Below are 25,383 nucleotides of genomic sequence, written 5' to 3'. Positions count from 1 at the left end.
CGGAGGAGGAGGAGGAGGAGGAGGAGGATGTGTGTAAATGATGCACGGCAACGGGAAAGAGTCGTATACAACATCAAACATAATGTATTTGGAACCGTTTGCGCTTTATTGGAAAGTCTTATTCTCAGGAGAAAGGGATTGGATAATGTATGAAATATTATACGTAGTTTCCTAAATGTGTGTTCATCATGTTCGCAATATTCCTATTTGTAAGCGGAACTTCTTTTGCTTGTGGTACAGGAGTTTGGAGGATGCGTTTTTCAGAAACACTTCCTACGGTACATGTTGGATAGATGTCGGGGTTAGAAATTGGAAGAGCACGTTATCGTTAAGTATCATGGATAACGTAGATGGAGAATAAATTATAAGGACTATCGCTTTTATGAAATATAATTATTCAAGAATTTTAAACATAATCATTTAGGTACAATATCGAAATCGTTATTTAAAAAAAAAAAAAAAAATCATAACCTGACCGGATGCTTCAGGACGGTGACTAGTTTCTAGTCGGAAAACTGTACCGGTAAGACAACTATACAGCTACAGTCAAATTGGTCAATAGAGTAATCTGAATGGGGGTTTATTAATTTATATCAAACATTGTTATGTCATTGTCATTGTACACTGGTATGCTTTATTAGAAATCTGTATATATATATATATATATATATATATATATATATATATATATATATATATAAACTACATAGAGTACAATAAGTTAGCAGTGAACTCTGTTCGTTATAGCACATTTCAACGAAACATCGTTACAGTGAACTGCATGGGAGATCACAATCACGTCGTGGAACTTATAGGGCGATATGTTCAAACCGTTCACTCCAGTCTTTAATTAACTCCTATTTTTTTTGAAAGAGTTAAAACACCTGTTAATTTTACAGAACTAAAGCCGGACAAATATTTCAGTTTCTCTTCAGCACGCTCAATGTGTTTTGTATCTCATTTTGTAACATTACAATTCTTAAAAAAAAAAAAAAAAGTTAGAGAACGCTTTGAAAATGAAGCCTTTAGTCATGAGCAGTGACTTATGACAAATACAAATTATATTGTGACTTATGTACATACAGTATCTACATGTTTACCAAGTTAAAGTATTCTGTGGTATAAAGCAAGACACGCTTTGTTGAAATTCAGAATATAAACAATTATAACAGATGTTGCACTTTCAGTTTTGCAGTGGCATCCTCAGTGTCTCCTGCTCCAAGCCTCAACTCCTCAAGTGTAGCTGACACTCAGCACATTTGCAACCTGGTCATACTTTTGTAATTTATTACAGTCATCCTGTAAAGTGACAGTGATGTATTTCAGTAATAAACAAGCCGTATGCTCGTTATAAAGTGATGCTTGGGCAACCCAGAGCAGGTGGTTGTTTTAAGGGTTACAAATCAATAGCATCAGTATGCAGACACAGTACATACATTGATAGGGCCAAACAACCTTGACGTTTCACTGATGGGTGCATCATCCCATAATTTCCCATAATAACACGCCCCTTCAAAAATAAATAATGAACATCAGAAGCATTTTTTTTCTAATCAGTACAAGATGTATAATAATAACAATAACACCATTGTGTTAGTTATGTTTTGTGCTTATTATATATTATTTACAGGAGACCCAACTGCAATGTCATTTTTTAATTTGCCTGGTTTTAGGGACTGAATTAGAAGGTTCAGTAATTGGTTGTCGTGAAATTCTGTGCATGTGTCTTTAAAACTGGAGCTCAGTAAGACAATAGCTCTGAACTGTGACTTGATCCTTCATCCTCCTTTCATGTAAGCTCTGCTTTAAGCACTTTTTCATCCAGAGGGACTGCATTTAAGAGAAGCTGAAATGCTGCTGAGATTAGCTGTAGAAAAGGTCTGCACGTCAACCAGCATCCATTCTGGGGTAAGGTCACTCAACAATTAACACTATTATAATGTGTGACTCGGACACCTGAGATTAAAATCTGTACACGTTTATTATGCCCCTCTAGGGGTCATATTGCCGGAGTTAGCAGTATAGTGGCAAGGGTAGTTCTGTACATACATACAGTTGCCTGCCTTTAAATGTTAATTAACAGTTTCTCTGCATGCTAATAAAGAGAAAACTACTAATTGGACTGGGTTTAAGAATTTTTTTCTTTGCTACAAATCAAGGACATTTTAATTGATGGGCTTGCTGTCAATGAACATTCCGTACAGGCTAATTTATGCTGAAAAGAAAATCTGTCAGGAGAACTCTGTTAAACGAGTACTAAGCACAACGATAAACTAGGCGACTGCAAGAATGAAATGCAGTTAGGATCAGCGATGAGCAATTAACATAATTTGTCATGTCTGTTTGAAATAAAAATTAAGCAAAACAGAATCAGGCTCAGTTATGAAGGTAAAAACAAGTAACATTGTTTTGTAATTAACAGCTTTTTCCTGGTTTAATTAGGAAAAAGAATTGGCTCAAAATAAGTTTAAAGGGATATCATGTGATCAAAAGTAAAACCTGAAAATGTCAAGCCCTACTTGTACAGTACAAACAGAAGATGGAAGTCATAGGGATTTACTTTTTTGTGATTCTGGTAACTCTGATTTTGTATTACAGTGATGGTGGGGGATTTATGTTAATAACATTCTTGTTTTACCTACACTATTTTGTAATAATTTTCTCTTCACTTATATTGAAATGTGTACAGTGCTGGAAGGCCAGGACTCGAACTTGGTCCAGATGGAGATTTCTAGAGAAAATAAATTACAGTTCCTTTCCAGGTAATTCTACAATAAGTACTGCTTTAGAAAATGCAGAGTATGTGTACGAGACAGTAGTGTACATCACTTGTGTATTGTGTACAATTAATGGAATCTTCATTTCTTAAATTTACAGGGGATCACGTCAAGTCTGCAAGAACAGTTGTCAGTCCAGACATAGCCAAGTAAGTACTTTTACACAGTACTAAGCTGAGCATTATTTTGTTGTAATATTCTATTCTGTATGTTGTGGATGTAGTTAAGGTAAGTTTTGTTTGTTCCACAGAATCCGTAATATTGGTATCATGGCTCATATTGACGCAGGAAAGACCACGACGACAGAGAGAATGCTTTATTACTCAGGATACACCCGGGCGCTCGGAGGTGACCTCCTGTTTATTACTGGCTTATGAAAGAGTCATGTGATCTCGATGTTATGCCATTCCTTTTCTGTGCATAAAGAGAGAGGCCAGCAGTCTCCAGTGCTGACAATATATCAAATTCCATGAGCAAGATATTTATTTAATATATAGATATAAAAAAAAACAGTCTAAACTTCCCTCCATGTGTAGGAATATTGAAAACATGTTAGTAAAATGCAGTAGGACTGTAACCTAAAATGTCCTAATATTCTAGTGATACCATTTTCAGTAGTTGAGCTTTTTATTAAGTGCTTGGATTTATATTACAGCTAAAGGTGCAGTAAATGAAAGGGTGCGAACAAGTTTTTTGTTTCCTCCAGATGTTGATGATGGCGACACTGTGACAGATTTCATGGCGCAGGAGAGAGAGCGGGGGATTACCATTCAGTCAGCTGCTGTCACCTTTGACTGGAAGGACCACAGGATTAATCTGATTGACACACCAGGTACCAACTGAGCTTTAACATGGATTAAGAGTCATTAATCAAACCATGAATATTACTTAAACAGATTCAAACCCCCACAGCTTTACAGAGTACATAAGCAATTGAGACACCCTCTCCGGTAGAGGCTGTTAGCTTGTCTGGTGAGCATAACGATCTTGCACAAGGTATAAGTGGTGCCATGTACTGTAATTCACAGCTGTCAGACTCGCCATGTGAAACGCTCAATCTTCTGCCACGGCCAGCTCAAAACACTGATCAGGAAGATATTTAGTCTTGAATCAGGCTCAGATCTCCATGCTGTCCATTGCTGTTGTAACAAAAGACAGTATCACCTTCAGAGTAACAGAAGACAGTATCACCTTCAGCATACCTGTGTGTTCAATATACTAGAGGAAAAGCAGTGCAACAAATCAGATCCACCCTCCACTGAAAAACACTTCTGCCTCTAGTTTGTGTATTTTGTTTTTTGTCAGGTCATGTGGATTTCACAGTTGAAGTTGAGCGGGCTCTTCGAGTGCTGGACGGTGCTGTAGCTGTTTTTGATGCTTCTGCTGGTGTGGAGGTAAGAAGCTGCTGTGTCTTGTGCTGTTGTATTTCAATGGGATTAATATAAACAGTTTTACTAGGTATGTTATTTTGCACTTTGCAGTGATTTGCAATTATCCAGTGCATACCTTTGTTGAACACCAGCACTGGTTGATCTCGAAATACACACCAGGGCAGAGGGCTATAAATCACCTAAAGGTGCAGAATTTGAACATCACTTTGTAGTGTTTGTTTTCCCCTGCAGGCACAGACGCTGACCGTTTGGCGACAAGCAGACAAGCATCATGTCCCGCGCATCTGCTTCCTTAACAAAATGGACAAGCCTGGAGCCAGGTAACACAATGCACATGGAAAGTTTTTGTATTGAAATCTTGGCTGGGAGGATCAGGTAGGGTGCTTTTGTTGTATAATGAAAGTTGCAATAATGGTTCCACCCCTCTGTTATTGTAATCTTATTTTATCAAACAAACTACAGTAAAGTCAGTAACTGAAAATGTGCTGAGTCAATCAATAGAAGCAAAGGGGTAAGTTTTACCCTTAAGGTCTGCTATCTGTTCTGTTACATTTTATTGCATGACAAAGAGTGTAAAAGTCTATGATAATATATGAGCTTTATCGTGATGTGTGTGATAAATATTTGTGTCTTGTACCTGTTTTTTATTTATTTTTTAGTTTCATGTATTCAATTGAGAGCATCAGCCAGAAACTAAAGGTCAAGCCTCTCCCTCTACAGGTACTAAGACATTAAACTGTTTAGATAAAACAGCTGTAAAAGCTGAAGAATCTAATTGTGTGATTGAGTTCTAGGCAGTAAATTGAACTGTAATGTGTTACAAAAGCAGCAATTTGAAAGGTGACACTTGAGGTAATTTTACATCACACAGCAATACAGTGAAAAATACAACAACATTACGCATGTATATAGTGTCTTTCAAGACCAGGGCCACTCACAGCGCTGAACACATTTTTGCAGAGCATGTATGATTAAAAACTACAGTCCAGTCATGCAGTTTTGGCGCTCTTACTGCACATTGCTCTTGTTTCACGTCTCCAGTAAGTAAGGTTAAGGTTAATAGAGCCAGCTCTATAACTGTGTGCCCCAGGGGTATCTCCCTGTAGTAAGAGTTAATCGTGGACTCTATATTGTAGGCTAAACTAGCCAAGACAGGAAATCAAATGCAACTCAGTGCCCAAGATCAGTGTGCCATATACTGTGGTTTGAAAGTGTGTACTAATGTTTGTGATCCCCCAGCTACCCATTGGAACTGGCAAAGCCTTCGAAGGGCTGGTGGATCTAGTTACCAATGAAAAGATCACTTGGAGCCCCAAATCAGGCCGAGATGATGGGAGAGTGTTTGAGAGGAGACCCCTGACCACTGCAGATGATCCTGACTTGCTGGAAGAAGCCAGAGATGCAAGAAGTACCCTAATAGAACAAGTAAAGTTTCAAAGTAAATATTTAATATGCATACATGATATATATATATATATATATATATATATATATAATATATATATATATATATATATAATATATATATATATATATATATATATATAGAATTTATAAATAGGCCATTTTTTGGTTCCACCAAGACACACACAGCTTTCAGAATTTAGAAATAGCCATGTTTTTGGTTCCACAAAGTGTTAGTGTATGTTTTTTAATATACTTGTTTAGGCCTGCAAATGACCCAAGCTTCCCTACTGTGGGAGATTGACTCTCAAAAGTTGTAATGTTTGATACCTGCTGAGATTTCCAGCTTTGTGATCTCTGTGAATTGCTTCCACTCTTTTTGCTCACCCATCTGTCCATTTGACACAGAATTATCCAATATCATATATTTTGAACAATAACTGATTATTGTGAAGGACTCAATCATTTGTTTAGTCTTGATTTATTTATTATACTAAAAAATATATATTATCCCTAATTGTGGTATCAGCAAAAATAATCATGTTTCTGACAGTCAATCCCAACAGTATCACAACAATCATTTAAAAACAAGTCTTACTTGATCCCCCACCCCCCACCTCCCCCAAAAGGAGTTTTTGAGTGTCTGTGTGTAATCTGGAGTCCTTGTTGTTCTTGGTTTGGAACAGTAAATCCTGTGTAGGTATTGACTCAGTGGTTATGTTTGTGTGAGCGTCATAGTCATTGCTTAGGTGTTGATGGCTTCGATCTTTAATTTAGTTTTCCTGTCTTGTTGTTTTTTATGTGGGTGGAAAAGCACGAAGGAACCAACTTCATCTTTTTAACAAAACTTTTATTTCCTTTTGTATGAGTGTGGTACGATGTTGCAAAAATGTAGGTTTGGTGAAATGCTCAAGCCATCTGTTGTGAAATTCCTAATAACGTACTTTGGACACTGGTGGGGAAGCACTGATGTAGCTCTGTGTTGTTTGTTCTGAAGTTTTGCGAAAAGTATTACTGAACACAGGACTTGCAGTGGGATTACAGGAGATTAGGAAGTGTACTTCTGTCTCAATAAGATGGGGAGTCTTCAATTTGATACTTATGTTTGACAGATTTTACCCCGATGTCAATCGTACAAAACTGGCCTTCCCTCTCTACATTTCCAAAATCTAGAAAAAGTATAGTACGATGACGGTATGATGAAAACAAAATTCTAGAAAAGTATAGTACGATGACTGTATGATGAAATCAAAATTCTAGAAAAGAACATTCCATTCTGGGTGCCAGAAGTCATTATAAACTTAGCCAATGATGACTTATGGAATGGCCCTTTTAAGTGATTAAACAATATTTAATTGCTTTCTTCCTTTAATCACTACAGATAGCTGACCTAGATGACGAATTTGCAGAATTAGTTCTGGGGGAATTCAATGAGAATTTGGATGCATTGCCCTTTGTAAAAGTAAGTGTCATTCCAAAACAAAACAGTAGGAGGCGGACTTAAATATAGTAAAGTATTATAAACTGGAAAATGACTTGTTTCAAAAGAAGCCCAGAGTTAATATAATTGTGTATCAAAGTGTAAAGGGTACGTCTGCTTCCCTGGTTAACTAAGCCCTGTTTTCAGCTTGCCTTTTTCACTTTGTATAAACGCACCGTATGTACAGCCTCTAATTAGTTCTGTGTTGCATTGCGGTCACAAGTTCATTTTTAATATGTGTATGACTCAATCTGTACCCTGAACCGGAGTGATGTTAAGCTAGACTAATCAAGTGATCCCCTGATGGACTGAGCCTGTGGTGCTTCCCTTGTACACAGTTGCATGCTGCTATTCGCCGGGTCACATTGGCTCGTACAGCTGTGCCTGTGTTCTGTGGAAGTGCTCTGAAGAACAAAGGAGTCCAGCCGTTACTGGATGCCATCACGATGTATCTGCCGGCTCCCAACGAACGCCACCATGAGCTCTTGTAAGTATCCATAAGCAAGGCAGAGTGAAGCAGTGAGACATGCTTTTCCATGTCATAGTTGATGGGTTAACCCTATTGCCCACACAGCATGTTTTTACATATTCACATACCGTTATATTGCATCATTACTGATATTGTGTAGTATTTTTCAGTTGTACAATACAAGACAGTAAACTGTTTCAGATACCAATAGTGACCAGACTGATATAACTCTGCATATATATTTCCTGTGTAAAAGTACCTTGCTCTACACTGTGTAGTGTTGAACAGTGAGTGGTCTTGTTGACTGTATCCAGTTGAGCAGGTTCTGTTTTGTCCTGCAGGCAGTGGTACGGGGATGATCTGTGCGCCCTGGCTTTCAAAGTTATTCATGATAAACAGCGTGGGCCTCTGGTGTTTGTGCGCATCTACTCTGGGACCATGAAGCCCCAGTCTGCCGTCTACAATATCAACAGGAACACCACGTACGTACGCACCTCCTCTGTACACAGTGCCCGCAGCAATGAAGCATGCCATTCCTTGGTGTCTGGATGATTAATCATTCCGTAGAAGAGAATTCTGTGCATTCACTGCATCTGAAGTCCGTGGACGGTGTAAGAAATAATGAAACTAATAAACAATATTAGTGGTGTCACATATATGTTTATTGGTATAGCATAGAATAGACAATTGTATTGAACAGCGTTGTGTCACTCTGGGCTGCAATGAGATTGATAAAACTGAACCCCGGACAATGCATTCATTTCAGTTTTGTAGATTCCAAAACGCACCCTTTTAATGATGTCATTTATGACCCCTCCTCACTATACCTGTATACATGGCAAGTTTCAAGCTTCAGAAACATGCCTTTACCAAGGCCCCTAACATTCCTATGCATCTGTTATCTTCTGATATTGCTGTATTGGTTGATTTGTTTGTTGAACCCGTGCAGGGAGAGGATAAGTCGCCTCTTGCTCCCGTTTGCTGACCAGCAAATAGAGATCCCTTCCTTGACTGCTGGAAACATTGCCCTCACTGTGGGGCTGAAGCAGGCAAGTCAGTGAATAGTCACACGCATGGATGATCTACACATGTCCTTTTTCTCACTTTAAATTGATAATTACAACAGGCTGTCATTTAGTTACATTATTTTAAGAGTTTCATCATTTTAATAACTTCTAAAAAAAATTAAAATAAAGTTTCATATTGAGGTGTTTTTTTAAACTATTTATTAATGCATCATAACATAATATTTACACCCAAGTGTTCATGGTGATGGGATATTTAGGGCCTCTTTGTTTTCAATCACCACTGGGCATGAATTCTACTTATTTATTCTGCCTTCTAAAACTGTCATTGAAAAGCAATGGCTCCTTCTTGATCACAATGTCTTGGGGCCCATCTTTCTCAGAACTTTCCTGTCAGAATCCTTTTAAAGAATGCCCAAGCTATGCTGCGTGATTGTATGTGGTACTGCATGTATGTACTGAAATATACATGGACTTCCAGTGGTACTGCATAATATATATATATATATATATATATATATATATATACACACACACACACACACACACACACACACACACACACACACACTGCATGTGGTTCCAATTACAATCTCAGCCGGTTCAAGCTCATTTCTTAGGGAGACTCACCTTTTGCAGCATAGCTTGTTGCACAAAGCATTTGCACAATCAAGTTGCTAGCAACCACACTGTCCGCACATGGCATCTGATTGTGGAGCCACCACAATGTACTTCCAAGTGGCGCGGGATTGCAGCCAGTTTTACATGTGCACATTATCCCCTAGACTGCCACCGGGGACACCGTTGTTTCTTCCAAATCTTCTGCGGCCGCTGTTGCCCGCCGGGCAGGAAAGAACGATGGGAAGAAGCGAGGTTCTGCCCAAGAGAGCCTGGTGCTGGCAGGGGTTGAGATCCCACAGCCTGTCTTCTTCTGCACTATCGAGCCGCCTTCAATGGCCAAGCAAGCAGGTAGTGTGTGGATCTGATGCCTACATCAATTTCATGTGTATTTAGTATCATGTGTGTTCCTTAGCATACACCATGTATTTCATGACCCCCAAAAAACCCAGATACTTAAATTCAACTCAAGTCAAGTAGTTGTTTCTTCTAGGGCCTTAATCATGAGAAAATGCCTTTACTCAAGAGAAAAGCTAAATTAAGCAAAATAGGGAATAAAAAGTACTGGATACAGCAGGTCTGCCAAAGAAGTGATTGTGAGGAAAGTAATGTGTTACTCCTAAACTGTGCTGTAGTGTTGTTTTGTATTGAATTTGTTGAGAATACAGTACAATAAAAGGTGGATACATAAGAATAACTCAACAGTTTGACATAACCAGAATTTATGATTCTAGATTGTATTCATATCATTTTGTTTTGGTTTCTGAAAAGACTTGGACCATGCCCTGAACAACTTGCAGAGGGAAGACCCCAGTCTGATTGTGAAGACTGATCCAAATTCAGGGCAGGTGAGGGTGGCATTCATTACTAACACAACGCTAGTAATTAATGCTAAAACACAGCCATCAGAAGGGCAAGAGAGACAGTTTGCTAGAAAGTACACTACTGTACTCGGAAGAAGGTGTCGTGAAACCATGTGACCACTAGAAGGATCTCTGATCGCTAAACAGACTGGAGCTTTCAAGAAAAAAATAAAATAAAACAGCGATTTACTGTAAGAATGACCCTATTTAAAGTTTGCTGTATGTGCTTTGGTCTTGTTTTAGACTATATTGTGCGGAATGGGAGAGCTGCACATTGAGATCATTCATGATCGAATCCGAAGGGAATATGGGATTGAGACTCAGCTGGGACCTCTGCAGGTGTCTTACCGGGAAACCATCCTCAACTCCAGCACCGCTGCAGGTAAGGCAATACTCAGGTGTGACTGTCTTGTGATGAGTGCTAACCAGGGTATTGCAGTTCATTTTTCACCTTTTCTTACTCATGTCACAGGGTCCCTTTTTCTACTGGTGAAGGTCCTTTGGTTGTTCATTTTTATTGTTACAATTTGGGACAGATATTGACTAGATATTTCAAAGACCGCAGTGGTTGCTGTTCCTCTTGTACTGCATGATAATTGCCATATTGCACCCCGGCTGCTGTTGCACGCACAACACTCTGGTCTCCCTGACACAGCTTTGAGGACCACGCTGAAGGCAAGTGAAGAAAGTTAAAAAGCATCTCTGTTCCTGTGCAGATACACTGGACAGGACAATCGGGGATAAGAGACACTTCGTCAGTGTGGAGCTGGCAGTGAGCCCCTGTGAGGGGGAGGAGGGGTCAGCCTCGCTCCCAGTCATCAGCTACTCGGACACTGCAGAGCAGCTTGCCCAGGACGTGAAGGACGCTGTGAAGAACGGAATACACAGCTCTTATCTCCAAGGTAACGGAAGCATTTGGGTGGCCTGCAGTTAATATCTACATGCCCATTCTGTTGTTGTAATAAAGGACAATGCTCAGCTTACATTATCAATGTTGAAAGCAAATGATACAAGAGCAGGAGATTGTGAGATCCTGGATAATGAGCTCTTCAACACTGAAGACCTGGATGCAGATTTAGGAAAGATAACTGCAGACTTCCAATGCAGAAAAGGAAAGATTATTCAAAGCGAACAGACTGGTAAATGAATACTGTTTATGTCTTATATCTAAGTGCATAGTTATTTATTTTTCAATACAAGATAGTGAAATTGGATAATAAGCCACCTCTTAGTGCTTGTAACGGGCTGTGTTTCCAGGCCCCCTGCTGGGGTTCCCGATGCAGGATGTGGTCGTCTCAATCCAGTCTGTGCACATACAAGCAGGAACATCCATGCCAATGGTCTCTGCCTGCATCTCCCGCTGCATGCAAAAGGTAAGAGCTCCTTAATACAAATATTTTATATGTACAGAACTTGTTGTTGTGTCCAGTGTACTATACCTGGAATTATGCATGCCATGTGGGTTATTTGTGATAAATACCTAAAACTAAAATTAAGAAGAAAAAAAATGATTCAACAAAAAGCATTCTGTGTTTACTGCATGTTATTACTGTATGAGAACACAATACATTGGCACAGATTTCTCATGCAAACAGTTTTACAGATTTAAGACTACAGAATATTTTAGTATTCAAAATTAGTCCTACATACTGCACAGCCCTTTAAAACCGAGACCCGCTGTACAGAATACGGTGAATGAATGATCACCCCTGCTTATGAAGCAATACTATGGAGAGAAAAGAAAACTACACTGGTTTAAACTTGTATATCAATTGATTTCATTTGCAGAGCAAAACTAAAAACTATTTAAAAAAAAACATAAGGAACATTGGCACTGGTTCTGCACAGTTTAATCAAATTGTAAAAATATTTGTATTCCTTATTATTATTATTATTATTATTATTATTATTAGTAGCAGTAGTATTTGTGGCTTATATAGAACAGAAGTCACTATGTACACCATGCATTGCAGCACATCCTGGAATGACATTGTCAGGAAAGTTGCAGTCTGTCTGTTGATGGCAGTGTGTAATGGATTGCTGCTTTCATACACACAGGCTCTAAAGCAAGCAGGGAGCCAGATCCTGGAGCCACTGATGAGCCTGGAGATTACAGTGAGTGAAGAGCACCTGGGCACTGTGCTGGGAGATCTGGCACAGAGGAGGGGCAGCATTCACGAAATCCAGAGCCGACAAGACAGCAAAGTGGTGCTAGCATCTGTTCCACTAGCAGACATGATGGTGAGCTCCTCAATGACAGCTTCCAATGCAAGCCCTGTCAGGTACTGAGTGCATATATAATGTTTAATGTGACTCTTGCATTTTACTGTGCAGGGATACTCGACTGTTCTCCGCACTTTAACCTCCGGAACAGCCACCTTCACGCTGGCACTGTCCAGCTATGAGGCAATGAACCTACAGGATCAAAACGCACTTGTCAGCAGGATGACAGGACTGGCAGAATGAGATCAAGAATACTGGGATAACGGGACCGTCAAGATGTTTCCCCTGTAAAGACGGTACCTGTTTCGCATCCTGGGAGAAGCTTGAAGCAGACACGCCTGTTCAAAAAAATTCCTGGGCTTCTATGTGAATTTTGTTATTAAAAAAAAAAAAAAAAAAATACTACTTAAACAATGTTGCCGAACGAAATCCCATCTTTCTGCTGCAATCAGTTTCAGTCATGGGCAAAACAGCTGATCAGACAAGACTGACAAGAGTGCTGATAGTAGAAAATAATGACTTTGCAATTTAAACACTGTTCATCAAATCAGTGCTGTGCTGGCGGTACCCAACAACTGACTGCTTCAATGAGTATGAAGACACAAGTGTTTAGAATATGTGAAATCTTTTTTTTTTTTTTTTTTTAATTTCATCTTGCAAGTGCAGTTCAGTATCTACTGTAGTATCTAGAAAGTTTTATACAATGCTGGAGCAGATTGCTATTTATTTATTTATTAAATAACTATACAAACAGACACTACCTCATGGGTCTCCTCAATTGAAAGATGCGATTGTTTATACTTGCAGATGCCTGGAATTGTAAGATCTGTGACAGCCCTGAAAAATCATTCTTTTGGTACTGTAACTGAGTGGAACACTGATCAGTCAGTAAGGTACCATATCACAATGTACTAAATAAACATGGAAAAGCATGTTTCTATGAAAACACACACATACTTGATTTTATTTTTTGCTGATACAGGAAATACGGTGGATAAAATCACCCAACCCAAACATTTTTTTAAAAACGGCTATCAAATTCCTTGATTGCTTCAAACGAGTCTTTATACACCCATCCTGGCAAGGTTACTGTCGGACACAAAGGCACTATGATATTCTTAATGCCCAGTTTGGGATGCTGTAGCTAATTCGATCTCCTGTGTGAAGCACTGCCCACCATATAAAACAATACAAAGGTAATATCAGACATGCCAGATTGAATTTACTTTATTTTCAGAATATATTTATAGTCAGATCATAAGAATGTATTTAAAGTGGTCATCATTCCACGTTTCAACAGTATTTTTAACCCGAGACCACCAAGACAATACAAGGTGTAAAGATATTTTAAATTTGTATGTAAAAAAGTTTAAACAATCATTACAAAAGCTTAAGAATTACATTCTGTTACACTAGTACTCGACAGTATTTATTACAACGTCATTAAAAAAAAAAAAAAAAACACACAACACATGCACTCCTTGATTGAAAGTCCCCATTATTGATTTGTGCTGTCTTCCTTTTGAAGTCCTGTACATTCTCTCAAGGTGTGTGTGTGTTCACTCATCACAGGCCTCCATATTCATAATCACAGTGCCCTACAAAGAGGGGCTCAGCAGGTATTCCACGCCTGCAAAAACATTAAACGTGATAGAAAACAGGAACACTCAGTGTTGCTAGTTCAGGCGTAGCTGGCATCAAAGTGACAGGTTTAATTCCTTGGACCATAACAACAGTTTTTATTTTGGTAGTGTTTTGCTTTCTAAAGTGACAGTACAAAAAGCAAAAATCCCGAATTGAAGCTGAACTTTTTTTCAAAATCAAATCGGACATGAATTGTTTCAAAGTGCGCCAAATCATAATCCAACATGCAAGAATCCCAGACTGAGTTTTCATTCCAAATCAGCCCAACATGAAAAGTTAATCAGATCCTCAATATTTTTTTTTCATTGTTTTTTTATTTTTTTATTTTGTATTTATTATTCAATTTTTGCTTTGCCGCATGGTTGCTGAAGAAGCCAAAAACAGAGTGCTTTTTGACAACCTACATTCATGACAGATATATGCCTGTGTTACTCCTTTTTTTCCCCAGACGATCGTTTCCAGCTTTGTTGCAACATAAAATTATTTTCGTTTCGGAGGAATAGTAACACAGCGCATGCTTTTAATTAAACAAAAGTGCTGATGTCACTGCGGAGATGGCATCTCATGCGTACAGACCACGATGTTGATAGTGTGTTTATATTCTCTCTTATGTATTTTTATTTGGGGTCCAAGGGCCAGGTTTGTTCTAATGAAGTGTGTTATAGCGAGGGTGTGCTGTATATGTAATGTGAAATGCACCGCAACACTTACTGAACCATGCGGCAATGGTGCTGGCTCAGACGACTGTAGGCATCGTCGGTGTCTCTCACGTCTTTGTCGCTCCACAGCCCCTCAGCTACAGCACTGGCACGAGGCCTAGGAGAAGGAACAAAAGGATTTTGTGGGTGAGGTGTATTACATCGTGTGAGACATGCTCTTGCAATGGGAATCCTCTTATTTGCACATGAATAATGAACTGCACGCTGTGTTACTGTAATATATACGGTCTGCAAAGCTGTACTCTTGTTAATTTCAAGCCACATGTAGTGCCTACTTCCTCCCCAACTGTTCTGCATCTTTACTAAAGCTAGACACCCACCCGGCACCTCCAAAGTACGACGTCTGCATAAAACTGAAAAATATCTACTAAGGCAATAAAACCCAACCCCCCTTAGGAGTTCTTTTAGAGAGGGCACTGGTGAATGCATTAACCAAAAGTATGAGCAGACAGAGATCACATGTAATGTACAGAACCCTTGCAACTCACAGGTTGTACTGGATGTGTGATATGCACTGAGCAAATCTGCATTTAGTTTTGTGTCATTAAACAGTGTATGTACATGTGCAATAGATTGGGTTAACACCATTTCAAAAAGTAAAGCGTTCTTAACTCTAAAACTTCCACTTAAATGTTTAAACACCTATTTATGCTTCAGTAAGTTTCACTTCTCCCCTTGTGGATTAGTAGTCACATTTCTTTTTATTTCCAGTACATTTCAGGCTTATAAGTCTGAGGGTGCAACACTACTGAACTCTCCTCCATTTTGTTGTTCTCGGAGAGAGAGAGGAGAGGAGAGTCCTTCCAGTGAGAATCACTTAAACACAAGCTGTGTTGCTCCAGCGTTACTGAAACTGGTCCAAATATAGCTTACATTTTTCCAATAAAACGGACAAAGGGTGCCAGTCAGTTGAAGTGATCCGTTAGGCGAATTATTTATTGAGGTTTAAGGGCACTAAACGGGACACAGAAGGCGGTACTAGTGGAATTGTTTGTCTACGCGACTTCATTTCTTACACCCTTATCTTACAGTGATGCGTTTTCAAATTTCAGACGGTGCTAAATGTGCAGCAGTCAGGCGTCAAGGACAGCTTTGCAAGGTGTACAATCTCACACACCGTTGAAACTGTGCAGGTCAGCTTTGTAGCCCTGCTGCCAGTCCTGTCCATATGAGATACGGTTCAAGTACCAGGGGGTGGAGAGCAGGGCTTGAAACCCGGCTGCTGTTACAGCTGCCATCTCTGCCTTGTACTGCTCCTCACTGCCCTTCCACACATGGATAAGGGTGTCTAACTTAATCAAAGTTTCAAAAAGGGCCAAGTATGACGTGCAGTTGAGACAAATATGTGTAGAATCATGCATATGGTAGTGTTGGCATTCATTACTGGATCAGCAAAAAAAAAAAAAAAAAAAAAAATCCCTTCTCTAATGGCTGCTGCAAATCAGACAGTGGCACACTTTGCTTTGCTCTTATGGCGTCTAGGGAGATGTGTGGAAACAATGCATTCTCCCAATCACGGAGATCTCTTTGTCATGTTATTTAGCGGTCTAGCTGATCTTTATTAAACACATTTTCTCACTGCCCTGGAGCGTGGCTGTGTAGTTAATGCAAAGAACTGAAAGCCAGGAGATCCTAGGTTTGAATCGGCACTCAGCCACCGACTCACTGCCTGATAAGAGATCGTTCTGTCAAAAAAAACCTTATTGATGCAAACACTGCGTGTGGGCTACACCGCGAGGGAATGGGGTCAAGTCGTTTCTCTTTGTTTAGAATGGCATCTTTCTGTTGACTCACAACTGTATTCACCTTGGAAAATAAAAGCTGAAAACAATGAGCAAAGCAATCTGAAACCAGCTGCTTCCATACTGTTCAAACATTATACAACAAGCTTGAATTCTTTCAAATCAAATAAATGACGACCAGCAGTGGTTTGGGCAAACAGACAAGCTTTTTGTCCCACCTGTCAGCAATAAAGTAACCCGACAAAGACCATCTTACTATGACTAATAAAATCAAATAGATTCATTTATTTATTATACTGACACACATATTGGTATCTCAGTGCAGTTAGAATTGACCACTAAACCTCTGCTTCAGTTGAAATGGTTTGACATTTAAGTGGAGGTTGAGTTAAATCCCCAAATTGTGATTCAGATTGTTTTAATGTTGTATTGCACTTTAAAAAAAAATGATACTGACAAACTCATCAGTTCACAATAATTTCAACATTTGTTTTCTAATCCATGTTATAACAAAGTTATCGTTAAAGTGTGTGTTTGTGCGTGCATGCGTGTGTGTACTCTGAATGAGAAGAGTGAACAATCCTTGAACGTCCTTCTGTACTGAAACAAGGACCACATTGTGCATTGGTCAAATTACTGGGCTTTAAAGAAAAAGAGAACTAACCATTAAGACCGAGAGGTTCAACTTTGTAGTACTTGTGCCAGTCCTGTCCATAGCTAATGTAATCTAGGTACCACGGTGCAGACAGGATTGTAGTGTACCCAGCTGACGTTACTTTTTGCAGTTCTTCAAGCGCATTCTCCATCCAAACTTCAACTACTGTGTCTGGCTTTAGCTGGAGAGATTTACAATGTAGGCAGTATTTATATTTATAAAAAGCAGCAGTCTTGTGAATAGCCCTGGTGATCTTTTAAAGTATCTCAACACTGAGCAAACCCTCCAATGCAGTCTACTGTCTATGCATCTGAACACAACACAAAGTGGATGTGCAAATCCACCATACAAGGGCTGCTGACATGTTCTTCTGTTCTTTACTTGCCCCAGCATGTTTGGCGTCTATGGTGTTGTGTGTGAATTTAATCTGAAAGCTCTTGCACTTTACTGTCAAGCAGTATTTCAGGGTCTGAGTGACGACTGATAAGCAGGCATCTCCCTATTGCTCATCCTTGTCTTTGTTCACTACCAGTCAACCAAACATATGGTCTATGCTGTAACATACCTACAACCCCTATCAAGCATTAATTTTTAGAATGAGCAAAAACTAAAAAAGGTGTCCTAGGTTAATTATTATCTTTATCATTTTTAAAACGATAATAAAACACAATAGGATGGGCATGGATCTGTCTTTGTTAGCGGATTTAGTAAAGATACGTGCATGAACATGCATCCAAATGATAGAACAGCAAGCAGGACATACACACTTAACCAACAGCAGCAATAATCCCAGTCTTACCTCTCACTAGCATAACATTCTTGAAAGTTCCTTGTCACATTTTCTGGCTGTTTGGAAGTCTACTATTTTCTTCCTATAATACTATTCATTATTGGCCATTTATTGATTCTCTTATGCAGCTTGAGCAGATTTTCCAATTGGAATTGAAAAACAGGAATTAACCCCAACCCTGGTGAGGATGAAAATGAAAGTTAAAAAGCAAAGCATTTTTCTTGAAAATTTTTAATTACACACCAGGATCTATTCAATTGAATCTTGGGGAACTGCTGAAATGTAATGTTTTTATTTTTAGGAAAACATTCTGTCTTGAAACTCAATGCTACAATGTGAACCAAAATCTAAATTTCTTCAGTTTTTAAAATGTATTATATTATTATGAATAGTGAGTGAATGTTGCAAATACACCACCCACATGATATATCACGGGTGCCAGGGTCCAATATCAATCCTCTACACAACCCGCTTTTTCTAAATTTTCACATAAAAAGCAGCACACCGTTTTATTTCGTACTGCGGAGGGTAACTGCTTCTCATCAACTTCAGTCTTCAATTAATTTCATGAGTCTTCCTCTCCTTTCTCAAATGCCCAAACCCGCTACATTGAAAGAATCCATTCCCAACAGGCTTGTTGCTAGGGAGCTGATGTCACCAGCCTTGTAGCTTTTGCTAGTGCATTGCTGCAGCCACAAGTGAACACCTTGCTGGCTAAAACAAAAACCGCTTCAGCAAGTAGACACTGCATTTGCTTTGTGTTATTGTGCAATGCGTGTGTATACGGTAAAATGAACAGTAATTCTAAGTGACACTGCCTATGTACATTGCAGCTGAGGCATATGCAGTTAGACAGTAAAAATGGGGAGCCGACTCCAGGACTGCGATATATCCAAATCCGCAGTATAGCAAGGGGGCGACATAACGAGGGGTGGGTCTATTACCATTTTCAGATCAATATTTACAGGAATGTAATCACATCACTGACCCCATGTGATGGTGTTGCAGGCTCCTACACTCACCTAAACCCCAGGACTGTGTGTGTCCCGATGTGTCAAACTCAGAGATGACACGGATTCCTCTCATCCTAGTGAATTCAATCACCATCTTTACATCAGCGGGAGTGTAGACGTGGGTGTATGGATGATACGAGCCCTGCATTAGCAACAAGTCAGAAACGCAAAGTAAAAAAACACAAAGCCTGTGCCTCAACTGATACTGAAGACAAGTTATCCTCAGGGTGGAAAAGTGGAAAATCTGTTCCTCAGTACAGAAGAGCTTCACTAACCTTTTTACTCAGTTCAGGGAAAAGGGGGCTCTGATAAGGGAAGGATTGATCATCCACAATGTGCCACTGAAAGACATTATACTTGTTCATGGCCATGGCATCCTGCAGACACAAAACAAAGGGTCAGTTCAAGTGAAAGAAATCAACATTCCCTTATCTCATTAAAGAGGCTTATCTGCGTTCATTTGCAGCTGTCTTGTGAAAATGAAACAGATTATTTTTTACAAAGAAATGTAAACAGGGTAAGTCTCTAGAGATACAACACCTTGTTTTCAATGATGTCCTGCCCCTTATTACAGAATATGTAATATGAGTGTGTGAATGACTGAATGTGTGGGACTGAATATGTGTGTATGTATGTGTGGGTGTGTGTGTGTGTGTGGGGGGGTGTTTTTAATGTATTGAGATGAAAAAGGACTTCAGATTATGAAAGGCAGGACCCTGTACCTAGTCCAGTTAATTAAAATGTTTAAGCTTACTAAACTGGGTCCAGTGGTTTGAGATATTAGCCCCATGCTACATCTGCTTGGAACTGGTTAAGGTAAATTATTTTCCCTTGAAAGACCTACAGACTCAGGCAAGACTTGTTTAGATGGAAACCACTGGAACTAGATGAAGGGCAAGGGAGTCTGAACATGAAGAAATGATCATTCCAAGTAAGAAACTGCTTTGACAATGTAAAGATAACATTCTTCTCTCTATAAAAAGCTGTATAGAAAATGCCCAGTTGGTAAGGCAGGGAAAGAAACAGCTATTTAACACGTGGTAACTTGGGGTTCAGTGTTTCAGCTATCCCACATTCTTCACTCACCAAGTTTGCTAGAATGACTTTAAGAGGCAGGAAATGCCGAGATGAATCAGCAAAATCCCTTGATGGTTGAACCTGGGGAAATCTTTGATCTCAGACCTGTTGATATGAAGCTGTTAAGACAATAATGAGTAATCAAGGCAGAGAAGGGTTTAGTTTCAGCATTGTGGAATGCAATCTGAAGCAAGTAAGGATCTGAAGTTCCATTTTCTTTGCTTTACAGACCCAGTACAAAATCTACCACTTTATGAAAGTATAGGAACATGACTACATTAAGAGGTATTTACCATATAGACTCACAGGTATCAGCCAGTTACATGAATTGTAGGAAATAAGTGAAATGCAGTGTTTAAAAAGGCACAACTAGTGGGACTGTCTCTGTTTTAGGACTCATATATTAACACGTTTTTTATCATGGCCAGGCAGAATTGGAAGGACAGTAAGTTTTTAATTCACAAACATACCGTCCCATATTCATCTTTATACACCAGCTGGCTGAATGTCTCCAGTCTTACAAGGAAACAGCACACAGCACATAAACATATGAAAGAAGAACTTTCCAAAAAGGAATCTATACTTAGAAAAAGCACTGTTTGTGTGATGTGAGGAACAAGCTACTTTAAGCTTTCCTGCAAGCACATTTTTTATATTTTCAAACATGCGTTATGATTACAGAAACCATACATAAATCCAAAACTGTTTGAAGAAATAGTTTGAAAGAATAATTTGCAAACAACTGGATGCAGGACACCCCACCAGTTATCTAAAAAAAAAGATATGTATTTATTTCTCTTTAGATATTTTTTGCAGAAACCCGACCATTTCAACAGTGTTCAGAAGCGTTTCGTACCTCGCAGTGCGCCCCACACTTCAGGAGCTGTCAGATCCACAGTGAGCTGGTCTTCAGAAATAGAAAATGAAAGAATTTTTTATTATTTGCTATTACAGCCTATATCCTCAGAGTATACCTGATATTATAAATATACTTCAAATCAGCCTTAATCATATTTCCACAGAGGGTTCAAAGTCAGACTATGTAATAAAATGAGATACCAAGTGATAAAAACTGTTTAACAGAACCACGTTTGCTAGTTAAGCTGTGAGGTGGGACGTGTTAAACACTAATCTGGGTGTGCAGTGTACTCACAGGACTCGGAGCTCACACTGGGGTACCCGTCACACTGTGAGGTGGGACGTGTTAAACACTAATCTGGGTGTGCAGTGTACTCACAGGACTCATCGCAGCTCACACTGGGGTAACCGTCACACTGCGGCGCACTGGATGTAATTAAAACCTGCAGCTCAGACACTTTTGCACCGGCTCCCAACTGCTTCCTGTCTTTGTTCTGCCTTTTGGAGTATCCGAAGGTGTACTCAAAATACCTGCAGCGGCAGACACAGACACACACCTTAGAGGCACAACCCTGCGTACACTGAAAACACTTCATAATCCCAGGGATATTAGATCTACTATAGTATGCCAGTCTTTCTGCTGCAGGGCTTCACACATCTACAGGATGAACCACTGCAACAACGCTGCAGGGTCTTGTGTTTTAACCCAGTTTGATATTCCGCAACCCGTTATCTCTGCTATTGCTGGAGTCTTTGGCAACACAGTCTGGTTTCACGATCCGCAGCACTTTGCTTTGTTGGTAACTGCTATGGAACGCTAACCCGTTTAGTGCACTGTGCTTCACCACAATAACCCGTTTAGTGCACTGTGCTTCACCACACTAACCCGTTTAGTGCACTGTGCTTCACCACACTAACCCGTTTAGTGCACTGTGCTTCACCACACTAACCCGTTTAGTGCACTGTGCTTCACCACACTAACCCGTTTAGTGCACTGTGCTTCACCACACTAACCCGTTTAGTGCACTGTGCTTCACCGCACTAACCCGTTTAGTGCACTGTGCTTCACCACACTAACCCGTTTAGTGCACTGTGCTTCACCACACACACATGCACTCTGCTCTTGTTGTATTTTTATGGTTTATGAGCATGAGCTTGCAGCGCTGTGCATATACTGCCTTGCTGGGCTGATATCAAACATGCCCACAGATTCATAATACTCACAGTATGAAGCAGCACAGTTCCAGTCTCTCAGTGTTCCTGTATCTGTGGGTGGTGGATGATAAGGTTGCTTATAAGCTTGGAGCTGTTATAATGAACTGCATACAGTAGCACAAAGCTTCCTCTTTCTCTGGTATGGCAGGGCTGTATTTCTGCCAACTCATCGGCCAGGTGTTTTTATGCACCTCCTTGCTTTGTTTAAGTCCCTTTGGTTGGGTGGCTGTCTGTTTAGGGACAACAGCTTGGATTCCAAAGTACTGTTTATAGTCTAGAATTGTATTTCATTGTTGTGCACTGTTAAAGTTACTATTGTAAAAACTATCTGGTGTGCATAAATAAACAAAATGTGAGGTGTTCACTTCCCCTCACAATAATGATGGGAAACGGAACAGCTTTACACAGTTATAAATAAGTCACATACAGTGAAACTGCATTCAGAGGAAGCGTTTGTAGTTAACCTATGTGCAGTCTTACCTCCGAAACGCTTCTCCTAAGAGGTAGCATCTTGGTCCAGCCGATGATTTTGGCGCATGGACTTTTGGAAACCGGAGCGGCTGAGTTGGAATGCAGTAACAGAGATCTGCGCTGACTGCGGCAACGGCCAAAGAGAGCCGTACTGAGAATTCACAAGTTTCGGAACTTTCTCCGATTTATGCCTGGAACACAGACAAACAGAAGCGGCAAGAAGCAGGGCAGCGAGATTCATAACAGCCATCCTGCGCTGAGGGCTGTGTCAGCTGAGCGATCACACGACAGACAGTCAACTGACTGCTTTGGGAGAACACGGAAGTATCAAGTAGCAATGTAGGGCGGACTAGTTGTACAGCGTTTATATCTGGAGTTGTGGGTGTGCACCTAAAGATGAAAAGTGAAACTAATCTAATCCCCCAACGCAAGCCAATGATATTGCTGTTAGGATCCTGGCGCCCTCTCGTGGCCTTCTCAGGACTGCACGCGTAACTCTCAATCTGACGTTAGATCAATAGTCTTTGACCAACATTGTTTAAACAAATTAGGTTTGATGCTGCCGCCATATCCTCTTGTTCTAATACGATTACTATCAGATGAATCCAGCGTGCAGCCACAGAGGGAGGTTTTGAATGTTCCAGGTGCTGCACACACGGCCTGGTTTCATACATGTTTATAACTGGCACTTTATTTGTGATTAGTATTCACTTCTATGCCTCAGAGCAAGAAAGGTACACGGGCAGCTTGCGTGGCTATGGTGCACAGCTGAATTTAGGGAACTGAAATGCCAAGGCCAGTGGTCAATAAGAAATCTAGAAGGCCACTGAGTCTTACTTATTTGAATATACCATGGGGATAGCCATCCAAGGCTGTGACATTTCATGTTAATTTATTATTAATTTTACCAATCTCAGTTGAACAGCCTTTAGCTATAAGCAGCACTTAGTAAGGGTTAGACTTGATCAATGTTTTAAAGTCCTACAAAGACTGGCTTACATTAACCCTAAGTCCAGACATCCACCAACACTGAACTTTATGTGTTGTGTTCCTGTCTACATGTAAAAAGGAAACTATTTTAAGTGTAATATGTGCAGTGCAGTGATCCAGAGGTGGGGCACAGCTAAAGAAGCATGCTTGTTTGGCTCCATTTCTCTGGATGCAGCAGCTCGAGGTCTATGCTGTCTTGTAATTAAACTAACGGGACTCTACATAATCCATTGGGTGGAAGTTACTAATAGTATATATGCAATTTTAAACCTACATATACATGTGCAAAAAGGAGTTCCAATGGATCCAGTTGAACCGGGTCCAGACATGTCAGGGGCCCATAAAGAACCCTTTCACCTTCTCTTAAATTGCGGGACACTGACTTTCCTTCTGGAAAGGCTTGGAAGCTCCTCCCTTTTAAAAGGAGGGTTTGTTTTGTTTTGTTGTTGTTTTTTTTTTTTTTTTGGGGGGGGGGGGGGGGGGGGGGGGGGGGGGGGGGGTAGGGAAGGGAAGGATAACCGGGCGATGACACGCTCCAACTCAGAGTTTTGGTTCAAGCAGTAATTTAAAGGGACTGTACGAAATACAAAAATAACAGATTACTTTTCACATGTTAACGTTCACAAGTGTTGTCCTGAATGAACTTGAAGAAGCAATGTCCATTTAGCACTGGCACAGGAGCATGCTGTTGGATTGCAGAGTGATATAGGCTGGTATTAAGGGGGGTGGGGGGAGAGTGTGTGTTTAGTTTCAGTTTGTTCACTACTAATTTGGGGAAATTGAAATAACCTGAACAGCATTATCTACTTTTTCCGAAAAATAAATAATATTTGAATGTAAAACAGGATTTGGCTGTGTGGAATTCGAATTACTACACTGTGGTATACTAAAGTGTTGTCAGAAATCGTATTACAGTATAACCTGAAAGAATCTCACACTTACAAACTGAACACACGAAGAGCACAGGATTTTACCAGTTAAACACAACTCTCCTCGGGGTCCTTTTTGTTTTCTTATTATCACGCCTCAGGTTAAAGATATTAATCTGGTTATTAATACAGTACACATACAATACATTGTTGAAAATAATACGTTCAATTTCAGACATTTCAGATTTATGAACACCATTCCTTACCAATGTGTCTGTGTCTGAACTTCTGTGTTGTACTGTTAATACTTACAGTGCTATTCAATATACTGCCACTAGCCGGCGATATCGTCCCAATTTTGAATACTGACTTTCACCATACATGTGCACTTTGACCTACGAAACATGGGGACTTTCTGTGTTAGATTTCTCACAAGCTACTTAAAGCAGTTTTATACAGTAGCGTCGATTCCAAACAATTTAGCATGTTTGTTTTTTTTTTGGATGGTGGACAGTTTTTAAAAATACAGCACAATTTAATCGCTCAGTGACTTACTGAATTTAGTTTTTATTTCAAATTTCTACTTGCTGAAGCTATTACAGTATTCTGTACACTCAGAAAGAATGAGAGTAATCATGGCACAATATTTTCCACTTTAATATTAGTCAGTAGTGGCTGCAGAGTGGAAACAGGCCTTTTTTTTCTTTTAAAACACAGTCATTACGTAATGCTCACAGATTTTTAAAATATACTTTTTTACATCCATGCCTCATGTTTTAATGTTGAATACATTTGATGGGCACATCTTAGAAGCGTTTTATTGCACTGTAAATGTGCATTGTTTCGTGAATCTGCTTTCTCACGCTCGCTCAGTGTGTTTAATAGACTTGCTTGACAGCAGCTTGTGGATTTCCACAAAGCGACAGTCTCAGTCTTGTCTGGCTGGATGTCAGATGTGTTCTGCAGTGCTAATTAGGTCGCTCTGTCAGTGCAAATTGAGAAAGAATGATAGATTTACATGGGGCTTTTTCAAGATGCCCCAGCCCACAAGGGTGATAACTAAGGCTTTAAACAGTAATGCTATCACACT

General features: G+C 39.8%; 1 protein-coding gene and 1 pseudogene across 4 annotated transcripts; one reads left to right on the top strand and one right to left on the bottom strand.

The window, feature by feature from the left end:
• The first annotated feature begins 45 nt into the window (after positions 1-45).
• LOC121313460 (ribosome-releasing factor 2, mitochondrial-like) lies at positions 46-13,005 on the top strand. 4 transcript variants are annotated; one of them, XM_041246024.1, is made up of 21 exons: positions 46-523; positions 1,799-1,908; positions 2,690-2,762; positions 2,878-2,926; positions 3,028-3,125; positions 3,484-3,609; positions 4,083-4,171; positions 4,400-4,488; positions 4,828-4,888; positions 5,408-5,593; positions 6,954-7,034; positions 7,391-7,539; positions 7,863-8,003; positions 8,471-8,570; positions 9,332-9,515; positions 9,936-10,012; positions 10,271-10,409; positions 10,744-10,929; positions 11,285-11,400; positions 12,086-12,268; positions 12,362-13,005. In XM_041246024.1, exons 2-21 carry the CDS (start codon positions 1,852-1,854, stop codon positions 12,491-12,493), a joined length of 2,316 nt encoding a protein of 771 aa, XP_041101958.1. In that variant the 5' UTR covers positions 46-523; positions 1,799-1,851; the 3' UTR covers positions 12,494-13,005. The 4 variants fall into 4 exon arrangements, 3 of the variants coding, with proteins under 3 accessions (XP_041101958.1, XP_041101947.1, XP_041101968.1); XM_041246013.1 differs by lacking the exon at positions 46-523 and having other exon boundaries at positions 696-1,908; XM_041246034.1 differs by lacking the exons at positions 46-523; positions 1,799-1,908 and adding an exon at positions 2,364-2,575.
• Positions 13,006-13,184: 179 nt separating this feature from the next.
• On the bottom strand, positions 13,185-22,728 carry LOC121313470 (annotated as a pseudogene).
• Between the last annotated feature and the right edge of the window lie 2,655 nt (positions 22,729-25,383).

Source organism: Polyodon spathula, chromosome 1 (genome assembly GCF_017654505.1).
Source record: "Polyodon spathula isolate WHYD16114869_AA chromosome 1, ASM1765450v1, whole genome shotgun sequence".
Taxonomy (NCBI): domain Eukaryota; kingdom Metazoa; phylum Chordata; class Actinopteri; order Acipenseriformes; family Polyodontidae; genus Polyodon; species Polyodon spathula.
This window is presented reverse-complemented; position numbering and strand designations above follow the sequence as displayed.

What these genes read in the sequence shown, in the direction of transcription:
- LOC121313460 (XM_041246024.1), top strand. Translation starts at nt 1,852, where the DNA reads ATGCTGCTGAGATTAGCTGTAGAAAAGGTCTGCACGTCAACCAGCATC. An exon ending in ATGCTTCTGCTGGTGTGGAG is followed by an intron (nt 4,172 to 4,399) that starts GTAAGAAGCTGC and finishes TTTCCCCTGCAG; the next exon opens with GCACAGACGCTGACCGTTTG. An exon ending in TCAAGCCTCTCCCTCTACAG is followed by an intron (nt 4,889 to 5,407) that starts GTACTAAGACAT and finishes GTGATCCCCCAG; the next exon opens with CTACCCATTGGAACTGGCAA.